The sequence below is a fragment of the Oncorhynchus keta genome, chromosome 20 (assembly GCF_023373465.1).
Source record: "Oncorhynchus keta strain PuntledgeMale-10-30-2019 chromosome 20, Oket_V2, whole genome shotgun sequence".
Lineage (NCBI taxonomy): Eukaryota > Metazoa > Chordata > Actinopteri > Salmoniformes > Salmonidae > Oncorhynchus > Oncorhynchus keta.
The window spans coordinates 37,567,027-37,588,566 of NC_068440.1; the positions used below are offsets into that span (position 1 = coordinate 37,567,027).

Here is a 21,540-nt window from a genome sequence, read left to right on the forward strand (position 1 = left end):
TTATGACTTATGTGGTTTTAACAATGTGATGCCTGTTTGTGTTTTCCACGTCAGTGATTGGTGCATATCCAGGCAGCTTTGGTGGGGTCATCAGATTCCAGCCTATCGAGTGACTCTCTCAGATTCCACTGACACTCAGGAGGTGCAGTGCATGTTTCAAGCTGGATTTCACACTCTCACAGTCACACTTATCAACGAATTGTTCAGTCATATTTCTGTATTGTAAACAACGTTATTTATTGATGTGTGTTATTTCCCTCAGGAGCTCTGGGTCTGGGGCAGGAGTGAGGAGGAGGCCAGAGAGCGGGCTGCTGGGAAATATGGAGTGACTGCTGACGCCATTACACTGACTCAGGGTGACTGCTGACACCATTACACTGACTCAGGGTGACTGCTGACACCATTACACTGACTCGGGGTGACTGCTGACCCCATTACACTGACTCAGGGTGACTGCTGACCCCATTACATTGACTCAGGGTGACTGCTGACCCCATTACATTGACTCAGGGTGACTGCTGACCCCATTACACTGACTCAGGGTGACTGCTGACCCCATTACATTGACTCAGGGTGACTGCTGACCCCATTACATTGACTCAGGGTGACTGCTGACCCCATTACATTGACTCAGGGTGACTGCTGACCCCATTACATTGACTCAGGGTGACTGCTGACCCCATTACATTGACTCAGGGTGACTCACCTTAATAAGTCTGTCTGTCAGGAGATCTGCTTTACTGCCGTCCCATTGAATTGTTTGTAGCACAACAATGACTCAGAGTCCCTGTGGTGCCACACTATCTATCACAATATATATATATATATATATATATATATATATATGCCATTTAGCAGACGCTTTTATCCAAAGCGACTTACAGTCATGTGTGCATACATTCTACGTATGGGTGGTCCCATACAAGCCTGTTGTGTTTGTTTTCGATTGGCTCGTTTACACCCTCTCTCTCTCTCTCTCTCTCTCTCTCTCTCTCTCCATGTCAGACCCTGATGTATTGGACACCTGGTTCTCCTCAGGGCTCTTCCCATTTGCCATGTTGGGCTGGCCACAGCAGGTACTTGACTTGCATTTCCTCCCCATATGTTTCACTTTTCACAAACAAAAGAAAATCTGTGTCCCAAATGGCACCTTTTCCCCATAGGGCTCTGGTCTAAAGTAGTGCACTATGTAGGGATTTCAGGCATCCAATGTATTGCCTAGGACTCATGACATCAACCACTAAAAATATGCCCCATATAAGTGCCCACACTTCCTCATGCTTACTTGACGTGTTGTGTCTCCTACAAATATGCCCCCACAGACAAGTGACCTGAGACAATTCTACCCCAACACTATCCTGGAAACAGGAAGTGACCTCATCTTCTTCTGGGTGGCCAGGATGGTGATGCTTGGCACAGAACTGACTGGGCAGTTACCCTTCAAACAGGTAGCGATACTAACGACAACGTGGTCTGACATTAACGACAACGGGGTCTGACATTAACGACAACGGGGTCTGACATTAACGACAACGGGGTCCGATATTAACGACAACGGGGTCTGACATTAACGACAACGGGGTCCGATATTAACGACAACGGGGTCCGATATTAACTACAACGGGGTCTGACATTAACGACAACGGGGTCCGATATTAACGACAACGTGGTCTGAAATTAACGACAACGTGGTCTGAAATTAACGACAACGGGGTCTGACATTAACGACAACGGGGTCCGATATTAACGACAACGTGGTCTGACGTTAACGGCAACGGGGTCTGACATTAACGACAACGGGGTCCGACATTAACGACAACGGGGTCCGATATTAACGACAACGGGGTCTGATACTAACGACAACGGGGTCCGATATTAACGACAACGTGGTCTGACATAAACGACAACGGGGTCTGATACTAACGACAACGGGGTCTGACATTAACGACAACGGGGTCCGATACTAACGACAACGGGCTCTGACATTAACGACAATGGGGTCCGATACTAACGACAACGGGGTGTGATATTAACGACAACGGGGTCCGGTATTAACGACAACGGGGTCCGATACTAACGACAACGGGGTCTGACATTAACGATAACGGGGTCCGATATTAACGATAATGGGGTCCGATATTAACGACAACGGGGTCCGATATTAACGACAACGGGGTCTGACACTAACAACAACGGGGTCTGACATTAACGACAACGGGGTCCGACATTAACGACAATGGGGTCTGACACTAACGACAACGTGATCTGACATTAACGACAACAGGGTCCGATATTAACGACAACGGGGTCTGACATTAACGACAACGGGATCTGACTTAACGACAACGGGGTCCGATACTAACGACAACGGGGTCCGATTTAACGACAACGGGGTCTGACACTAACGTCAACGGGGTCTGATATTAACAGCGCTTGATAACAACAACAGAGTATAAATTAGAGCCCCTATTCTTACTCTCTCTCTCTGTCTCCCTCCCCATCTCTCTATTTCTCTCTCCCTCCCTCTCTCTCTCTCTCTCCCAGGTGCTCCTCCACTCTCTGGTGAGGGATAAGCATGGCAGGAAGATGAGTAAATCTCTGGGAAATGTCATCGACCCTTTAGATGTTATCTCTGGCATCTCTCTGGAGGTACACACACGGTCAGACCTGTCCAGCCTGGCCGGGAGACAGAGGACTTGTTAGGAGTAACGACAGAGGACCTGTTAGGAGTAACGACAGAGGACCTGTTAGGAGTAACGACAGAGGACCTGTTAGGAGTAACACGGTCAGACCTGTCCAGCCTGGCCGGGAGACAGAGGACCTGTCCAGCCTGGCCGGGAGACAGAGGACCTGTTAGGAGTAACGACAGAGGACCTGTTAGGAGTAACGACAGAGGACCTGTTAGGAGTAACACGGTCAGACCTGTCCAGCCTGGCCGGGAGACAGAGGACCTGTTAGGAGTAACGACAGAGGACCTGTTAGAGGAGTAACACGGTCAGACCTGTCCAGCCTGGCCGGGAGACAGAGGACCTGTTAGGAGTAACGACAGAGGACCTGTTAGAGGAGTAACACGGTCAGACCTGTCCAGCCTGGCCGGGAGACAGAGGACCTGTTAGGAGTAACACGGTCAGACCTGTCCAGCCTGGCCGGGAGACAGAGGACCTGTTAGGAGTAACGACATCTATTAGAACACTAAATCATGGTGGTGGAAGGACATTACTGCCACAGAATTGATCATCTTGTTCTGGGCTGTAAAAACAAAAGAGGGAGAGAGGAGGGTGAGGAGAGTAGAGGATGTCTTGCTGCAGTGGAAATATGCTCTTGGCAATCTGCCCTGTAGTGGAGCTCTCCCACTCTAAAATTTTACTTAGCATGATGAAAAAGTAATGACGCATTACAAAAGCTCACTGTCTCTCCCACTATTTATGTCTTCTCTCTCTCTCTCTCCCACTATTTATGTCTTCTCTCTCTCTCTCTCTCCCACTATTTATGTCTTCTCTCTCTCTCTCTCTCCCACTATTTATGTCTTCTCTCTCTCTCTTTCTCTCCCACTATTTATGTCTTCTCTCTCTCCCACTATTTATGTCTTCTCTCTCCCACTATTTGTCTTCTCTCCCACTATTTATGTCTTCTCTCTCTCTCTCTCCCACTATTTATGTCTTCTCTCTCTCTCCCACTATTTATGTCTTCTCTCTCTCTCTCTCCCACTATTTATGTCTTCTCTCTCTCTCTCTCTCCCACTATTTATGTCTTCTCTCTCTCTCTCTCTCCCACTATTTATGTCTTCTCTCTCTCTCCCACTATTTATGTCTTCTCTCCCACTATTTATGTCTTCTCTCTCCCACTATTTATGTCTTCTCTCTCTCTCTCCCACTATTTATGTCTTCTCTCTCTCTCCCACTCTTTCTCTCCCACTATTTATGTCTTCTCTCTCTCTCTCCCACTATTTATGTCTTCTCTCTCTCTCTTTCTCTCCCACTATTTATGTCTCTCTCTCTCCCACTATTTATGTCTTCTCTCTTTCTCTCCCACTATTTATGTCTCTCTCTCTTTCTCTCCCACTATTTATGTCTTCTCTCTCTTTCTCTTCTCTCTTCTCTCCCACTATTTATGTCTTCTCTCTCTTTCTCTCCCACTATTTATGTCTTCTCTTCTCTCTCTTTCTCTCCCACTATTTATGTCTTCTCTTGCTCTCTCTCTCTCTCTCCCACTATTTATGTCTTCTCTCTCTCTCTCTCTCCCACTATTTATGTCTCTCTCTCTCTCCCACTATTTATGTCTTCTCTCTCTCTCTTCTCTCCCACTATTTATGTCTTCTCTCTCTCTCTCTCCCACTATTTATGTCTCCCACTATTTATGTCTTCTCTCTCTCTTTCTCTCCCACTATTTATGTCTTCTCTCTCTCTCTTCTCTCCCACTATTTATGTCTTCTCTTGCTCTCTCTCTCTCTCTCCCACTATTTATGTCTTCTCTTGCTCTCTCTCTCTCTCCCACTATTTATGTCTTCTCTCTCTCTCTCTCTCCCACTATTTATGTCTTCTCTCTCTCCCACTATTTATGTCTTCTCTCTTGCTCTCTCTCTCTCTCCACTATTTATGTCTCTCTCTCTCTCTCCCACTATTTATGTCTTCTCTCCCACTATTTTCTCTCTTCTCTCCCACTATTTATGTTCTCTCTCTCTCTCTCCCACTATTTATGTCTTCTCTCTCTCTTTCTCTCCCACTATTTATGTCTTCTCTCTCTCTCTCTCTCCCACTATTTATGTCTTCTCTCTCTCTCTCTCTCCCACTATTTATGTCTTCTCTCTCTCTCTCTCCCACTATTTATGTCTTCTCTCTCTCTCTCTCCCACTATTTATGTCTCTCTCTCTCTCTCCCACTATTTATGTCTTCTCTCTCTCTCTCTCCCACTATTTATGTCTTCTCTCTCTCTCCCACTATTTATGTCTTCTCTTGCTCTCTCTCTCTCTCCCACTATTTATGTCTTCTCTCTCTCTCTCCCACTATTTATGTCTTCTCTCTCTTTCTCCCACTATTTATGTCTTCTCTCTCTCTCTCTCCCACTATTTATGTCTTCTTCTCTCTCTCTCCCACTATTTATGTCTCTCTCTCCCACTATTTATGTCTTCTCTCTTCTCTCCCACTATTTATGTCTTCTCTCTCTCTCTCTCCCACTATTTATGTCTCTCTCTCTCTCTCTCCCACTATTTATGTCTTCTCTCTCTCTCTCCCACTATTTATGTCTCTCTCTCTCTCTCTCCCACTATTTATGTCTTCTCTCTCTCTCTCTCTATGTCTTCTCTCTCTCCCACTATTTATGTCTTCTCTCTCTCTCTCTCCCACTATTTATGTCTTTCTCTCTCTCTCTCTCCCACTATTTATGTCTTCTCTCTCTCTCTCTCCCACTATTTATGTCTTCTCTCTCTCTCTCTCCCACTATTTATGTCTTCTCTCTCTCTCTCTCCCACTATTTATGTCTTTCTCTCTCTCTCTCCCACTATTTATGTCTTCTCTCTCTCTCTCTCTCCCACTATTTATGTCTTCTCTCTCTCTCTCTCCCACTATTTATGTCTTCTCTCTCTCTCTCTCCCACTATTTATGTCTTCTCTCTCTCTCTCCCACTATTTATGTCTTCTCTCTCTCTTTCTCTCCCACTATTTATGTCTTCTCTCTCTCTCTCTCCCACTATTTATGTCTTCTCTCTCTCTTTCTCTCCCACTATTTATGTCTTCTCTCTCTCTTTCTCTCCCACTATTTATGTCTTCTCTCTCTCTCTCCCACTATTTATGTCTTCTCTCTCTCTCTCTCCCACTATTTATGTCTTCTCTCTCTCTCTTTCTCTCCCACTATTTATGTCTTCTCTCTCTCTCTCCCACTATTTATGTCTTCTCTCTCTTTCTCTCCCACTATTTATGTCTTCTCTCTCTTTCTCTCCCACTATTTATGTCTTCTCTCTCTTTCTCTCCCACTATTTATGTCTTCTCTCTCTCTATCTCTCTCTTTCTCTCCCACTATTTATGTCTTCTCTTGCTCTCTCTCTTTCTCTCCCACTATTTATGTCTTCTCTTGCTCTCTCTCTTTCTCTCCCACTATTTATGTCTTCTCTTGCTCTCTCTCTCTCTCCCACTATTTATGTCTTCTCTCTCTCTCTCTCCCACTATTTATGTCTTCTCTCTCTCTCTCTCTCCCACTATTTATGTCTTCTCTCTCTCTCTCTCTCTCTCACTATTTATGTCTTCTCTCTCTCTCTCCCACTATTTATGTCTTCTCTTGCTCTCTCTCTCTCTCCCACTATTTATGTCTTCTCTCTCTCTCTCTCTCCCACTATTTATGTCTTCTCTCTCTCTTTCTCTCCCACTATTTATGTCTTCTCTCTCTCTCTCTCTCCCACTATTTATGTCTTCTCTTGCTCTCTCTCTCTCCCACTATTTATGTCTTCTCTTGCTCTCTCTCTCTCTCCCACTATTTATGTCTTCTCTTGCTCTCTCTCTCTCTCCCACTATTTATGTCTTCTCTCTCTCTTTCTCTCCCACTATTTATGTCTTCTCTCTCTCTCCCACTATTTATGTCTTCTCTCTCCCACTATTTATGTCTTCTCTCTCTCTCTCTCTCCCACTATTTATGTCTTCTCTCTCTATTTCTCTCTCTTTCTCTCCCACTATTTATGTCTCTCCCACTATTTATGTCTTCTCTCTCTCTCTCCCACTATTTATGTCTTCTCTCTCTCTTTCTCTCCCACTATTTATGTCTTCTCTCTCTCTCTCTCCCACTATTTATGTCTCTTCTCTCCCACTATTTATGTCTCTCTCTCTTCTCTCCCACTATTTATGTCTTCTTCTCTCTCTCTCTCCCACTATTTATGTCTTCTCTCTCTTCTCTCTCTCTCTCTCCCACTATTTATGTCTTCTCTCTCTCTCTCCCACTATTTATGTCTTCTTCTCTCTCTCTCCCACTATTTATGTCTTCTCTTGCTCTCTCTCTCTCTCCCACTATTTATGTCTCTCTCTCTCCCACTATTTATGTCTCTCTCTCTCTCTCTCCCACTATTTATGTCTTTCTCTCTCTCTCTCTCTCTCCCACTATTTATGTCTCTCTCCCACTATTTATGTCTCTCTCTCTCTCTCTCCCACTATTTATGTCTTCTCTTGCTCTCTCTCTCTCCCACTATTTATGTCTTCTCTCTCTCTTTCTCTCCCACTATTTATGTCTTCTCTCTCTCTTTCTCTCCCACTATTTATGTCTTCTCTCTCTCTCCCACTATTTATGTCTTCTCTCTCTCTCCCACTATTTATGTCTTCTCTTGCTCTCTCTCTCTCCCACTATTTTTATGTCTTCTCTCTCTCCCACTATTTGTCTTCTCTCTCTTTCTCTCCCACTATTTATGTCTTCTCTCTCTCTCTCTCCCACTATTTATGTCTCTCTCTCTCTCCCACTATTTATGTCTTCTCTTCTCTCTCTCTCCCACTATTTATGTCTCTCTCTCTCTCTCCCACTATTTATGTCTTCTCTCTCTCTCTCCCACTATTTATGTCTCTCTCTCTCTCTCCCCTATTTATGTCTTCTCTCTCTCTCTCCCACTATTTATGTCTTCTCTCTCTCTCTCTCCCACTATTTATGTCTTCTCTCTCTCTCTCCCACTATTTATGTCTTCTCTCTCTCTCTCTCCCACTATTTATGTCTTCTCTCTCTCTCTCCCACTATTTATGTCTTCTCTCTCCCACTATTTATGTCTTCTCTCTCTCTCCCACTATTTATGTCTTCTCTCTCCCACTATTTATGTCTTCTCTCTCTCCCACTATTTATGTCTTCTCTCTCTCTCCCACTATTTATGTCTTCTCCCACTATTTATGTCTTCTCTCTCCCACTATTTATGTCTCTCTCTCTTTCTCTCCCACTATTTATGTCTTCTCTCTCTCTCTCTCCCACTATTTATGTCTTCTCTCCCACTCTCTCTCTCTTCTCTCCCACTATTTATGTCTTCTCTCTCTCTCTCTCTCCCACTATTTATGTCTTCTCTCTCTCTTTCTCTCCCACTATTTATGTCTTCTCTATTTATGTCTTCTCTCTCTTCTCTCCCACTATTTATGTCTCTCTCTCTCTTTCTCTCCCACTATTTATGTCTTCTCTTGCTCTCTCTCTCTCTCCCACTATTTACGTCTTCTCTTGCTCTCTCTCTCTCCCACTATGTATGTCTTCTCTCTCTCTCCCACTATTTATGTCTTCTCTCTCTCTCTCCCACTATTTATGTCTTCTCTTGCTCTCTCTCTCTCTCCCACTATTTATGTCTTCTCTTGCTCTCTCTCTCTCCCACTATTTATGTCTTCTCTTGCTCTCTCTCTCTCTCCCACTATTTATGTCTTCTCTTGCTCTCTCTCTCTCCCACTATTTATGTCTTCTCTTGCTCTCTCTCTCTCTCCCACTATTTATGTCTTCTCTCTCTCTCTCTCCCACTATTTATGTCTTCTCTCTCTCCCACTATTTATGTCTTCTCTCTCTCTCTCTCCCACTATTTATGTCTTCTCTTGCTCTCTCTCTCTCCCACTATTTATGTCTTCTCTTGCTCTCTCTCTCTCTCTCTCTCTCTCTCTCCCACTATTTATGTCTTCTCTCGCTCTCTCTCTCTCTCCCACTATTTATGTCTTCTCTCTCTCTCTCTCCCACTATTTATGTCTTCTCTTGCTCTCTCTCTCTCTCCCACTATTTATGTCTTCTCTTGCTCTCTCTCTCTCTCTCCCACTATTTATGTCTTCTCTTGCTCTCTCTCTCTCTCTCTCTCCCACTATTTATGTCTTCTCTCGCTCTCTCTCTCTCTCCCACTATTTATGTCTTCTCTCGCGCTCTCTCAAATTCAATTCAAGGGGCTTTATTGGCATGGGAAACATGTTTACATTGCCAAAGCAAGTTGAGTAAAAAAATAAACAAAAGTGAAATAAACAAAATATGAACAGCAAACATTACACTCCAAAAGAATCAAGACATTTCAAATGTCATATTATGTATATATACAGTGTTGTAAGGATGTGCAAATAGTTATTAAAGTACAAAAGGGAAAATAAATAAGCATAAATATGTACAATGGTGTTTGTTCTTCACTGGCTGCCCTTTTCTTGTGGGAACAGGTCACACATCTAGCTGCTGTGATGTCACACTGTGGTATTTCACCCAGTAGATATGGGAGTTTATCAAAATTGGATTTGTTTTCAAATTATTTATGGCTCTGAGTAATCTGAGGGAATTATGTGTCTCTAATATGGTCATACATTCGGCAGGAGGTTAGGAAGTGCAGTTCAGTTTCCACCTCATTTTGTGGGCAGTGAGCACATAGCCTCTCTTCTCTTGAGGCCACCGTAGGCAGACATGGCTCTATCTCAATAGCAAGGCTATGCTCACTGAGTCTGTACATAGACTTTCCTTAAGTTTGGGTCAGTCACAGTGGTCAGGTATTCTGCCAATGTGTACTCTCTGTTTAGAGACAAATGGCATCCTAGTTTGCTATGTTTTTTTGTTGATTCTTTCCAAAGTGTCAAGTAATTATCTTTTTGTTTTCTCATCATTTGATTGGGTCTAATTGTGTTGCTGTACTGGGGCTCTGTGGGGTCTGTTTGTGTTTGTGAACAGAGCCCCAGGACCAGCTTGCTTAGGGGACTCTTCTCCAGGTTCATCTCTCTGTAGATGATGGCTTTGTTATGGAAGGTTTGGGAATCGCTTCCTTTTAGGTGGTTGTAGAATTTAATGGCTCGGTTCTTGGTTTTTATAATTATATATGCCATTTAGCAGACGCTTTTATCCAAAGCGACTTACAGTCATGTGTGCATACATTCTACGTATGGGTGGTCCCGGGAATCGAACCCACAACCCTGGCGTTACAAGCGCCATGCTCTACCAACTGAGCTACAGAAGGACCATATAATTAGAGGGTATCGACCTAATTCTGCTCATTATTTGGTGTTTTACGTTGTACACTGAGGATATTTTGGCAGAATTTTGGTGTTTGTCCCATTTTGTGAAGTCTTGGTTGGTGAGCAGACCCCAGACCTCACAGCCATAAAGGGCAATGGGTTCTATAACTGATTGAAGTATTTTTAGCCAGATCCTAATTGGTATGTCGAATTACATGTTCATATTGAGGCCATAGAAGGCCTTTCTTGCCTTGTCTCTCAGATCGTTCACAGCTTTGTGGAAGTTACCTGTGGCGCTGATGTTTAGGCCGAGGGTATGTGTAGTATTTTGTGTGCTCTAGGGCAACGGTGTCTAGATGGAATTTGTGCAGAAGATCTAGGTGCTGCTGTAGGCCCTCCTTGGTTGGTGACAGAAGCACCAGATCATCTGCAAACAGTAAACATTTGACTTCAGATTCTAGTAGGGTGAGACCGGGTGCTGCAGACTGTTCTAGTGCCCTCGCCAATTCGTTGATATATATGTTGAAGAGGGCGGGGCTCAAGCTGCATCCCTGTCTCACCCTACAACCTTGTGTTTGTTTTTTTTCTGCCAATTTAAACCACACATTTGTTCTCCCCCCCTCCTCAGAGGCTCCAAGAGAAAGTGGAGGAGGGCAACCTTGAACCCCGTGAGAGCATGGTCGCCATGGAAGCGCAGGTCAGTCAGTTGCCCACCGCCGTCCCTCGACTCCCTCCTCTCAGTCATTTGTTCTGTCTGAGTGGGGCATGTTCATTTACTTCCTCTGTGCTCTCTCCCTGACTGTGTCCCGAATGGCACCCTATTCCACATGACCAAAGCCCTAAAGTGGTGTGCTGAATAGGGACTTAAGGGTGCCATTTTGGGACACAGCCCCTGACTCCTGTCTCTCTGTCCCCTATGGCGTCCAGAGGAAAGACTTCCCTAAGGGGATCCCAGAGTGTGGCACTGATGCGCTCCGCTTCGCACTCTGCTCTTACAAGGCCCAGGGTGAGTGACTCTGTTCTTACAAGGCCCAGGGTGAGTGACTCTGTTCTTACAAGGCCCAGGGTGAGTGACTCTGTTCTTACAAGGCCCAGGGTGAGTGACTCTGTTCTTACAAGGCCCAGGGTGAGTGACTCTGTTCTTACAAGGCCCAGGGTGAGTGACTCTGTTCTTACAAGGCCCAGGGTGAGTGACTCTGTTCTTACAAGGCCCAGGGTGAGTGACTCTGTTCTTACAAGGCCCAGGGTGAGTGACTCTGTTCTTACAAGGCCCAGGGTGAGTGACTCCCTGAGTCTCCCTGACGTCAGGTGTTTTATCTGAGGAAAGAGGTCTATTTGTCAAACTCCAGGTCTCTTTGTAGTTTTTCTCTTGAGAATAGCCGAGGTAGTCTTCCAAAGTTCTGACAACAACAAAAAACAACAGTTTGTTTCCATAGCAACAATATCACTGTCTCTCTCTCTCTCTCTGTCCGTCCATCAGGTGAGGACATCAGTCTGTCCGTGTCCCAGGTGCTGAGCTGTAGACACTTCTGTAACAAGATGTGGCAGACAGTGAGATTCACGCTGGGTGTCCTGGAGGACCGTGGGGCTGAACTGGGAACAGTAGAACAGGTAATGGATTAGATTTATACTGTAGCGGAACACCAACAGACATGACAATATTATATCGCTGTTGCTGTCACATTAATGTCACTGGGAGACTAAAGTGAAAATGTGACTGTGGAAGTTAAGATTCTCTCTATAATAATCACTGATTTTTCCAGTCATTTAAATTCCTTAATTCCTGTTTGTTATAAACTAGGTTTCCATCCAGAGGTCGGGGGGCATAAAGATGGCGGCCAACGTGCACTTAACACAAATTCCTCGTTCCGCTCGTTCATTTCTCTCCGTTACTCTTTTTTTTTTGTCGGGTCATTAACAGAGTATATATGCTCCCTATATTTAGCTTCCAGATGCAATTCAAAGAAAAAACAAAACTGTAGATTGTGCTGATTTTTTTGATTGGCACATTGAACCATGTCGCATGCCGTAGTTTAAACAGTCAATGGGATCTTTTAATTCTGACATTTGTATGCACTTCAGCCATTGGCCGACGGATTTTCATGCATATATATTCTAAAATCAGCATAAAAGCAGTGCATATCTTCCCAGCAGAGATGTTTCCATTTATTGTTTTATATATTTTTTGACCTTTATTTAACTAGGCAAGTCAGTTAAGAACAAATTCTTATTTTCAATGACGGACTAGGAACAGTGGGTTAACTGCCTGTTCAGGGTCAGAACGACAGATCTGTACCTTGTCAACTCGGGGGTTTGAACTTGCAACCTTCCGGTTACTAGTCCAACGCTCTAACCACTAGGGCTACCCTGCTGCCCCATTAAATGAACTGGTTGCAGATAACAGGCTGTGATGACGTAGAGCACATACAAATACCTTACATTCCCATGTAACGAAAGAAATAAAATACAAGTTAAATAGCTTTCCATCTCATTTATAACCCTTCTGATCATTTTGTTCCAAAACAAATGGCCCACTCTGGTCTCGGTACGTGTTCTCTAGCCAACAGCTCACAGATACAGGCTACCTACACGTTATTACGGACAAAAGAGAAAGATGACTTCTATTGTCAAAAGGCAGACAAGCATCGACTCATCGTAACTCATTTCATCTGTAGCCTAGTCAACTGCATGGTTTCCCGAGTCGTAGTGGGAGGACCACACAACATATCGTACATACATATGGCTGTAGACACAAGCTAGCGACTACAAGTTCACTTTGATGTGATGGTTATGATATCAATATTTGCGCATAAAGGAAATTCCACCGCCATTTCCTTCATTTTATAGATGCAAAAAAGATCCCACGTTGTTTAGCGTATTTTGTTTTGTTGACATTTGGAAAGTTTACTGACAAATGTTCTGTTTCCATCAGGCCTGTTGTGACATTTTATATCAGACATTTTTACTAGCATAAAAAGGTGGGATGGAAACCTGGTAATAGCTGGAAATATATATTGTAAATATGACTCTCTCTCTCCCTCCCTCTGTCTCTCTCCCTCTCTCTCCCTCTCTCTCCTTCCCTCCATCTCTTTTCCTCTCTCTCTCCCTCTCTCTCCCTCTGTCTCTCTCCCTCTCTTTCCCTCTCTCTCCTTCCCTCTGTCTCTCCTTCCCTCGGTCTCTCTCCCTCTCTCTCCCGCCCTCTGTCTCTCTCCCTCTCTCTCCTTCCCTGTCTTTCTCTCCCTTCCTCTGTCTCTCTTTCTGTCCAGACCTCTCCTCTGAACAGTATGGACCAGTGGGTTTGTTCTCGGCTCTATAGCACGGTGCTCCAGTGTGAGCAGAGCTTTGAGAGATATGAACTCCACTCTGTTACCGCTGCCCTGCACTCCTTCTGGCTGCACAGCCTCTGTGACATCTACCTGGTGAGGAGAATCTGTCATGGACTGTAGTTTAGTAACGGACATCAAGGACTGAGGAGAAACTCTGTCTTCTCTCTCTAACTGTGTCTTCCCTGATCTCTACAACTCTTTCTATTTAACTTCTTCTCTCTCTCTGTGTGTGGTGTAGGAGTGCATCAAGCCAGTGCTGAGCCAGGACTCTGGCGCCGGGGCGTTGGGTCTGATCGACACAGTGCACACTGGGAGAGGTAGCCAGAGAGAGAAGCAGGTGGTCAGGGCTGTTCTCTACCACTGTGTGTCTGTCTCTCTGGCCCTCCTCTCTCCCTTCATGCCCTTCCTCACTGAGGAGCTGTGGCAGAGGCTCTACCTTCTCAGGGGAGAGGGTGGTGATAGCGCTGGGGCTAGCTTGTGTCTACAGCCATACCCACAGTCTTCACAACTGGTAAGAAAGTAGTAGGGGGGGAAAGTTGCACAACTGAAATGTAAACTCAGCAAAAAAAGAAACGTCCTCACTGTCAACTGGGTTTTATTTTCAGCAAACTGAACATGTGTAAATATTTGTATGAACATAAGATTCAATAACTGAGACATAAACTGAACAAGTTCCACAGACATGTGATGAACAGAAATGGAATAATGTGTCCCTGAACAAAGGGGGGGGGGGGTTAAAATCAAAAGTAACAGTCAGTATCTGGTGAGGCCACCAACTGCATTAAGTACTGCAGTGCATCTCCTCCTCATGGACTGCACCAGATTTGCCAGTTCTTGCTGTGAGATGTTACCCCAGTCTTCCACCAAGGCTCCTGCAAGTTCCCGGACATTTCTGGGGGGAAGGGCCCTTGCCCTCACCCTCCGATCCAACAGGTCCCAGACGTGCTCAATGGGATTGAGATCCGGGCCCTTCGTTGGCCATGGCAGAACACTGACATTCCTGTCTTGCAGGAAATCACGCACAGAACGAGCAGCATGGCTGGTGGCATTGTCTACCACATGATGGAGGAGGATGTCTTCCCTGTAACGCACAGCGTTGAGATTGCCTGCAATGACAACAAGTTCAGTCCGATGATGCTGTGACACACCGCCCCAGACCATGACGGACCCTCCACCTCCAAATCGATCCCGCTCCAGAGTACAGGCCTTGGTGTAACGCTCATTCCTTCGACGATAAACCCGAATCCGACCATCACCGTCCTCATGTCTCCTTGCAGCATGCCTAAGGCACGTTCACGCAGATGAGCAGGGACCTTGGGCATCTTTCTTTTGGTGTTTTTCAGAGTCAGTAGAAAGGTCTCTTTAGTGTCCTAAGTTTTCATAACTGTGACCTTAATTGCCTACCGTCTGTAAGCTGTTAGTGTCTTAACGACCGTTCCACAGGTGCATGTTCATTAATTTATGTTTCATTGAACAAGCATGGGAAACAGTGTTTAAACCCTTTAAAATTAAGATTTGTGAAGTTATTTGGATTTTTACGAATTATCTTTGAAAGACAGGGTCCTGAAAAGGGGACGTTTCTTTTTTTGCTGAGTTTATGTAGATACTAATACACACACACACACACACACACACACACACACACACACACACACACACACACACACACACACACACACACACACACACTTTATACCCATTTATGTCCATACTGGTGTGGGGTTTATAGCACTTGTATAGCTATAAAACTACTGACTAGAAAGCTATAGACTTAATGAAATCCTATTGGCTATAGAGCTGTGAGGATCATTAAACTTATGAGGCTTGGACACTTAGAAGAAAATGTGCTATTTAGAACCTAAGATGGTTCTTCGGCTGTCCCCCATAGGAGAACCTTTTGAAGAACCCAATTTTGTTTACAGGTAGAACCCCTTTTGGATTCCATGTAGAACCCTCTGTGTAAAGGGTTCTACCTGGGGGAAAAAAGGGTTCTCTTATGGGAACAGCCGGAGAACCATCTTAGGTTCTAAATAGCTACATTTTTTTCTAAGAGTGGTAATGTCATTAGTGCTGAGAAACTAACAGTCACATCTGTGGTTTTGTTTTCTCTTCTTCCTTGTTTTGTTTTTTTACCTCTATCTCTCTCCCATCTATCTCGCTCCTTCTTGTTATTTCTGCTCAACTTCCTGCCAGGCACACTGGCACTTCCCCCAGGAGGAAGCAGACTTCACTCTGGTCCAGGAAGTGGTGAGAGTAGCCAGGTCCCTCAGGGCCCAGTGTGGCATGACCAAGGAGAAGCCTGACAGTACGTCACTGTCACATCAATGTCACGACTGAACTCAACTGGATAGATAAATGTTATGTCTATTGGCCTGGTATTGGATAAGTTGTTGTCTCACAGATTTAGTAGTCCACCACACAGATATTTGACAGATGAACTATAACGGTGCTTCAATGTGACCATTGCATGTTCTACGTGGTTATATAAGCCGAGTTGTAAACTGGAGAGATCCTGATCGAAATCTGATCTATGATATGTAGCATCCCTCTGAAAAACTCATTCTGCCTTGTGAACGTTATAATCATCATGTAAGCAGTGTTCTCGCTCTGTCTCCATCTGAGCATTACAGTAGACTGTATGTGTTAGTTCTAGATGAAGCAGTGTATTCACCCTGGCAGGGCCATTTCATTACAACTGTACGTCATAACAGTGTCATAATATATTCATCAACATGACAAAGCCTTCTACATATAAGGATAATGTTTCCTATCTGTTCTAGTGTAGGCTGGACAAAAAACCTGATCTAAATATGTTTACGATATGGACCATCTTTCTGTCAGGCTATTTCATGGCATGATTCACTTTTATAATGTATATGAATAATATCATAATGATTATTATTATTATTATTAATCATAATCATATATACTCATTAATCATGTATACTAATAAATCGCATTTCCTCTGTGTTCCAGTGTGGGCCGTGTGTTCGCCCAGCCAAGCCCAGATCCTGGTCCACTTTGGCCCTGCTGTACGGACCCTGGGCCGAATCACCAAGCTCCACCTCCACTGTCCTCAGGGGGCCGGCTCCCTGTCCTTCCCGTCGGCTCCCCCTCCCTCTAAAGGCAGTGCTGTGGGTGTAGTCGACCACTCCTGTCAGTTACACCTCAATGTTCAGGTAATCATTCGGCGCATTCAGTGTAATCTCACAGATTTCTAGAAATGGTGGATTGTAAATATGGTACTGAGTTGTTTGCCTTCTTCCAGGGCGGTGTGAATGTGAGCAAACTTAGTCTCCAGCTCTCCCAACGCAGAGAGAAGCTCCTCTCTAAACTGGAACAGTCCCTCTCTCGAACCCGTGTGCCAAACTACTTACAGAAGGTCCCAGAGCGAGTGAGGATAGAGACAGAGAACAAAGTAAGATATAAAAACTGGGAAGTGGGTGCATGAAATGTGGCAAGGGTGTGTGTTTTGTGAGATAAAACGGGCCGATGACAGAATGCCTCACACACTCACTTGCCACAGTCCCCTGTGACCAACACAACAGAATGCCTCACACACTCACTTGCCACAGTCCCCTGTGACCAACACAACAGAATGCCTCACACACTCACTTGCCACAGTCCCCTGTGACCAACACAACAGAATGCCTCACACACTCACTTGCCACAGTCCCCTGTGACCAACACAACAGAATGCCTCACACACTCACTTGCCACAGTCCCCTGTGACCAACACAACAGAATGCCTCACACACTCACTTGCCACAGTCCCCTGTGACCAACACAACAGAATGCCTCACACACTCACTTGCCACAGTCCCCTGTGACCAACACAACAGAATGCCTCACACACTCACTTGCAACAGTCCCCTGTGACCAACACAACAGAATGCCTCACACACTCACTTGCCACAGTCCCCTGTGACCAACACAACAGAATGCCTCACACACTCACTTGCCACAGTCCCCTGTGACCAACACAACAGAATGAGCTATATGGCATGTTGGGAGATCTCCCTGGACGATGGGACTTTTAACTCATAGTTTGCTCGTGTTATTGATCCTTGTCTTTGTAATCATTGCTGATGTTTGTGACGATAACGTACTACTTGACTCTAGTTTCTTTTTTATTTATTTCACCTTTATTTAACCAGGTAGGAAAGTTGAGAACAAGTTCTCATTTACAATTGCGACCTGGCCAAGATAAAGCAAAGCAGTTCGACACATACAACAAACACAAGAGTTACACATGGAGTAAAACAAACATACAGTCAATAATACAGTAGAAAAATAAGTATATATACAATGTGAGCAAGTGAGGTGAGATAAGGGAGATAAAGGCAAAAAAAAGTCCCTGGTGGCGAAGTAAATACAATATAGCAAGTAAAACACTGGAATGGTAGATTTGCAGTGGAAGAATGTGCAAAGTAGAAATAATGAGGTGATGGACCTCTCAATATTAAATAGATTTACCATTTTAATTCAGGCATGGAAGTCACGAGTTCGGTAGCTGAGCAATACATTTTTAATATGCGTAGTATTGGGACATTAGATAGTCCACTATTTGCATACCATAGAAGAAAAAAAAACATGTGCACGATCTCACAATAACAACCTTTGTATTTGTCACGTGAGCAAACTTGCTTTCATCCTGTGATCAAATGTTGTTGATGTAAACTGGAGCAAAATGGCCGACATACCAGCATGTCTACTGTTTACATCCAAAATGGCATCCTATTGCCTCATAAGGCTCTGGTCAAAAGTAGTGCACTATATAGGGAATAGGGCTCTGGTCTAAAGTAGTGTAATATATAGGGAAGAGGGCTCTGGTCTAAAGTAGTGCACTATATAGGGAAGAGGGCTCTGGTCTAAAGTAGTGCACTATATAGGGAATAGGGCTCTGGTCAAAAGTAGTGCACTATATAGGGAATAGGGCTCTGGTCACTAGTAGTTCACTATATAGGGAATAGGGCTCTGGTCTAAAGTAGTGCACTATATAGGGAATAGGGCTCTGGTCTAAAGTAGTGCACTATATAGGGAATAGGGCTCTGGTCTAAAGTAGTGCACTATATAGGGAATAGGGCTCTGGTCTAAAGTAGTGCACTATATAGGGAAGAGGGCTCTGGTCTAAAGTAGTGCACTATATAGGGAATAGGGCTCTGGTCTAAAGTAGTGCACTATATAGGGAATAGGGCTCTGGTCTAAAGTAGTGCACTATATAGGGAATAGGGCTCTGGTCAAAAGTAGTGCACTATATAGGAAATAGGGCTCTGGTCAAAAGTAGTGCACTATATAGGGAATAGGGGTCTGGCCTAAAGTAGTGCACTATATAGGAAATAGGGCTCTGGTCAAAAGTAGTGCACTATATAGGAAATAGGATGCCATTTGGGACATAAACCATTGATGAAGATGTTCTTGAAAGAGACTTTGCTTTGTATTTCTGTTAAATTATTTGCCTTCATTCCCTCCCCCACAATGGAATGTATCTGTTTAGATCTCAGCCTTGGAGCAGGAGCTGAGGAACATTGAGGAGCAGCTGTCAGCACTACAGGGACCTCCAAAACACAACTCTGGTCAAAAGTAGTGTACTATGTAGGGTTTTTCACTAGTTCCCACAGTCAAAGTTAAATAAAAATAAAAAATGCACATTTTTGTTTTCATTCATTTTTTAAGTTGGGGTTAGCCAATTTATTTTAAATTGGGGTTAGGAATAAGGTTAGCAGTGTGGTTAGGTTTAAAATCAGATTTTAAGAAGAGACATTTTAGAACTAGGCGGGGTTAACTAGTGATGACCACTGTGAGGAATAGGACCCTGGTCTAAAGTAGTGCACAACGTAGGGAATACGGTGCCATTTGAAACACAATCACAGTGAGAGATGACCTCCCTCTACATGGACAACTTGACTGTCTACAGTGTCTGTCTGCAGGGATTCAACTCTGGATCGGACATGGATTATATCAATCATGGACTACCAGGTTTTCTGCCACTGAACACAAAGAACTGCAGGCCCTGGAATAACTACAGTGGTGACCCTACCCCTAATTACAGTGGTGACCCTACCCCTAATTACAGTGGTGACCCTACCCCTAATTACAGTGGTGACCCTACCCCTAACTACAGTGGTCACCGTACCCCTAACTACAGTGGTGACCCTTGCTTGGAGTCAAGCCATATAGGCATGAATGTAAAATAATACATTATTCAAAGAATACCACTTGTCTGTCATCAAAAAACAGCATACTCTATCCCAGGGTTCCCCAGCCGAATTTGGGCCGCTAGTGATTTTTTTTGGCCCCCCAGGTTCCATGCAAAATTGTTTAAATGTTGTTTTTTGTGTGTTTTTTTTACATAAAAGGCTATAAAACACCAGAAAATCAGCTGCAAGTTATTTTAATTTTGGAAATGTGTTCCAAAGTATTCCCACATATAATAGAGAGATATATGTTAGCGTATACAAATGTAAGCAAAGGTTTGACATGATTGTTTTAGTCAAATATTACACAGAACAAAAAACAATTATGCGACATGTAAAGTGTTGGTTTCATGAGCTGAAATAAAAGATCCCTGAAATGCTCCATATGTACAGAAAGCTTATTTCTCTAGTGAGCATTTCTCCTTTGCCAAGATAATCCATCCACCTGACAGCTGTGGCATATCAAGAAGCTGATGAAACATTATAATCATTATACAGGTGCACCTTGTGCTGGGGGACAATAAAAGCCCACTCTAAAATGTGCAGTTTTGTCACAACACAAAGCCACAGATGTCTCACATTTTGAGGGATTGTACAATTGGCATGCTGACTGAAGGAATGTCCACCAGAGCTGTTGGCAGATAATTTAATGTTCCTTTCTCTACCAGAAGCCCCGTCCAACATCGTTTTAAAGAATTTGGTTGTACGTTCAACCGGCCTCACAACCGCAGACCACGTGTAACCACGCCAGCCCAGGACCTCCACATCAGGCTTCTTCACTTGCAGGATCGTCTGAAACCAGCCACCCGGACAGCTGATGTAACTGTGGGGTTTGCGCAACTGAGCTTCCTAGTTCCGACTAGCACGTGAACGCGGGATCGCATGGCGTGGACGCGATTGGTCGACAGTCTGCTGGGAAGAGCGTTGTACGTTACTCCATACATTTTCCACTGGGATTCTTGTCTCCTTTTCTAAAATCTCCGTCAAAGCTCCTTTTGAATTCAATTAAATTCAAAGTGCTTTATTGACATGTGAAACATATGTTTACATTGCCAAAGCTGTATCTGTCTGTTTCCCAATTTCCACTAAGTTGCACAGTCAAAATTTGACGTATAGTAAACATTAATGAAAACAAAAAGGTGCCTTTGTCTTCATTTAAGGTTAGGGTAAGGCATAAACTAGCAGTGTGGTGGAGGTTAGGTTATAGTTCCCTTGTCTTAAGGGTAAAAAATTATCCACCTTCACTAAACCCCTAAAATAAAGCAGCTTAAAATCACATATTAAGAAGATCAATTGTCGAAATGGGTGGAGTTTATGACCAGGAACAATTTTTTTTAGAATATATACTTTGGACAATTGAGCTAGAGGGTACAATAGCATATTACACAAGGACCTTAAGGGACATACATACACTTATAATTATATTCTGTGGGCAGTTGTTGGCAACTCCGCTGACAGTTTCTAAACTCAGAGGCGAGACTTCGGGAAATGTTTGCGAAACAGGGTTTGAGGAGAGAACAATTCTTCCTTAGTTAATTTTCTCGACATCTAAAAGGCATAATCTATAGATTCAAGCCAATGTCTTAAGTAGTTGAACATGTTATTACTCCAACTTCGTGAAAGTGTCACACGTTTTAATTTTCGTCAAAAACAACTATCTCGAATGCGTGGCTTTGATTTGACGGCATGCACAGTTTCGGCCTGAGACGACCTTCAGACCCTGCTGTGTTTGTACGCATGAGCTCAACTAAACAATTTCGCTATGGAATCCCGAAGTGTGATAGGCGGAAACAGCTTCTCCAATAGAAACTCGAACTGTACTGTCAAGGATTTGTATAACTAAACCAAGATAGATCACAGCCTGTCGTTTCCAAAGGGAACAGATGAGTCATAGTGGGCAGATCAAGCAAGGAGGTGGGCAGAGCTTGCGAGATCCAATTGTCCCGTTCTAGAAAATATCTGCATATTTCCATTAGGAAACACTTACTCCTGAAATTCGCGTGTGCAATATTTCAATTCGACTTTGAACTCCTAAACAACACGCTTTTAAAAAACTTTAACAAAGGCGGAAGTTTACAAATCTTAGTCCACTATATGCATAACAGATTCCAGTTTGGGA

General features: G+C 43.9%; 1 protein-coding gene across 1 annotated transcript in view; it reads left to right on the forward strand.

The window, feature by feature from the left end:
- The window catches only part of vars2 (valyl-tRNA synthetase 2, mitochondrial), a 33,773-nt gene extending 13,966 nt beyond the window's left edge, over positions 1–19,807 (forward strand). The window contains exons 17-30 of the mRNA XM_052473158.1: positions 55–142; positions 263–356; positions 1,006–1,076; positions 1,323–1,448; positions 2,545–2,649; positions 10,527–10,595; positions 10,826–10,904; positions 11,379–11,509; positions 13,165–13,317; positions 13,463–13,735; positions 15,418–15,529; positions 16,201–16,403; positions 16,493–16,642; positions 18,722–19,807. Coding sequence (XP_052329118.1) covers positions 55–142; positions 263–356; positions 1,006–1,076; positions 1,323–1,448; positions 2,545–2,649; positions 10,527–10,595; positions 10,826–10,904; positions 11,379–11,509; positions 13,165–13,317; positions 13,463–13,735; positions 15,418–15,529; positions 16,201–16,403; positions 16,493–16,642; positions 18,722–18,811 — 1,744 coding nt within the window. The 3' untranslated portion in view covers positions 18,812–19,807. The remainder of the gene's footprint in view (positions 1–54; positions 143–262; positions 357–1,005; positions 1,077–1,322; positions 1,449–2,544; positions 2,650–10,526; positions 10,596–10,825; positions 10,905–11,378; positions 11,510–13,164; positions 13,318–13,462; positions 13,736–15,417; positions 15,530–16,200; positions 16,404–16,492; positions 16,643–18,721) is intronic.
- The last annotated feature ends 1,733 nt before the right edge of the window (positions 19,808–21,540 follow it).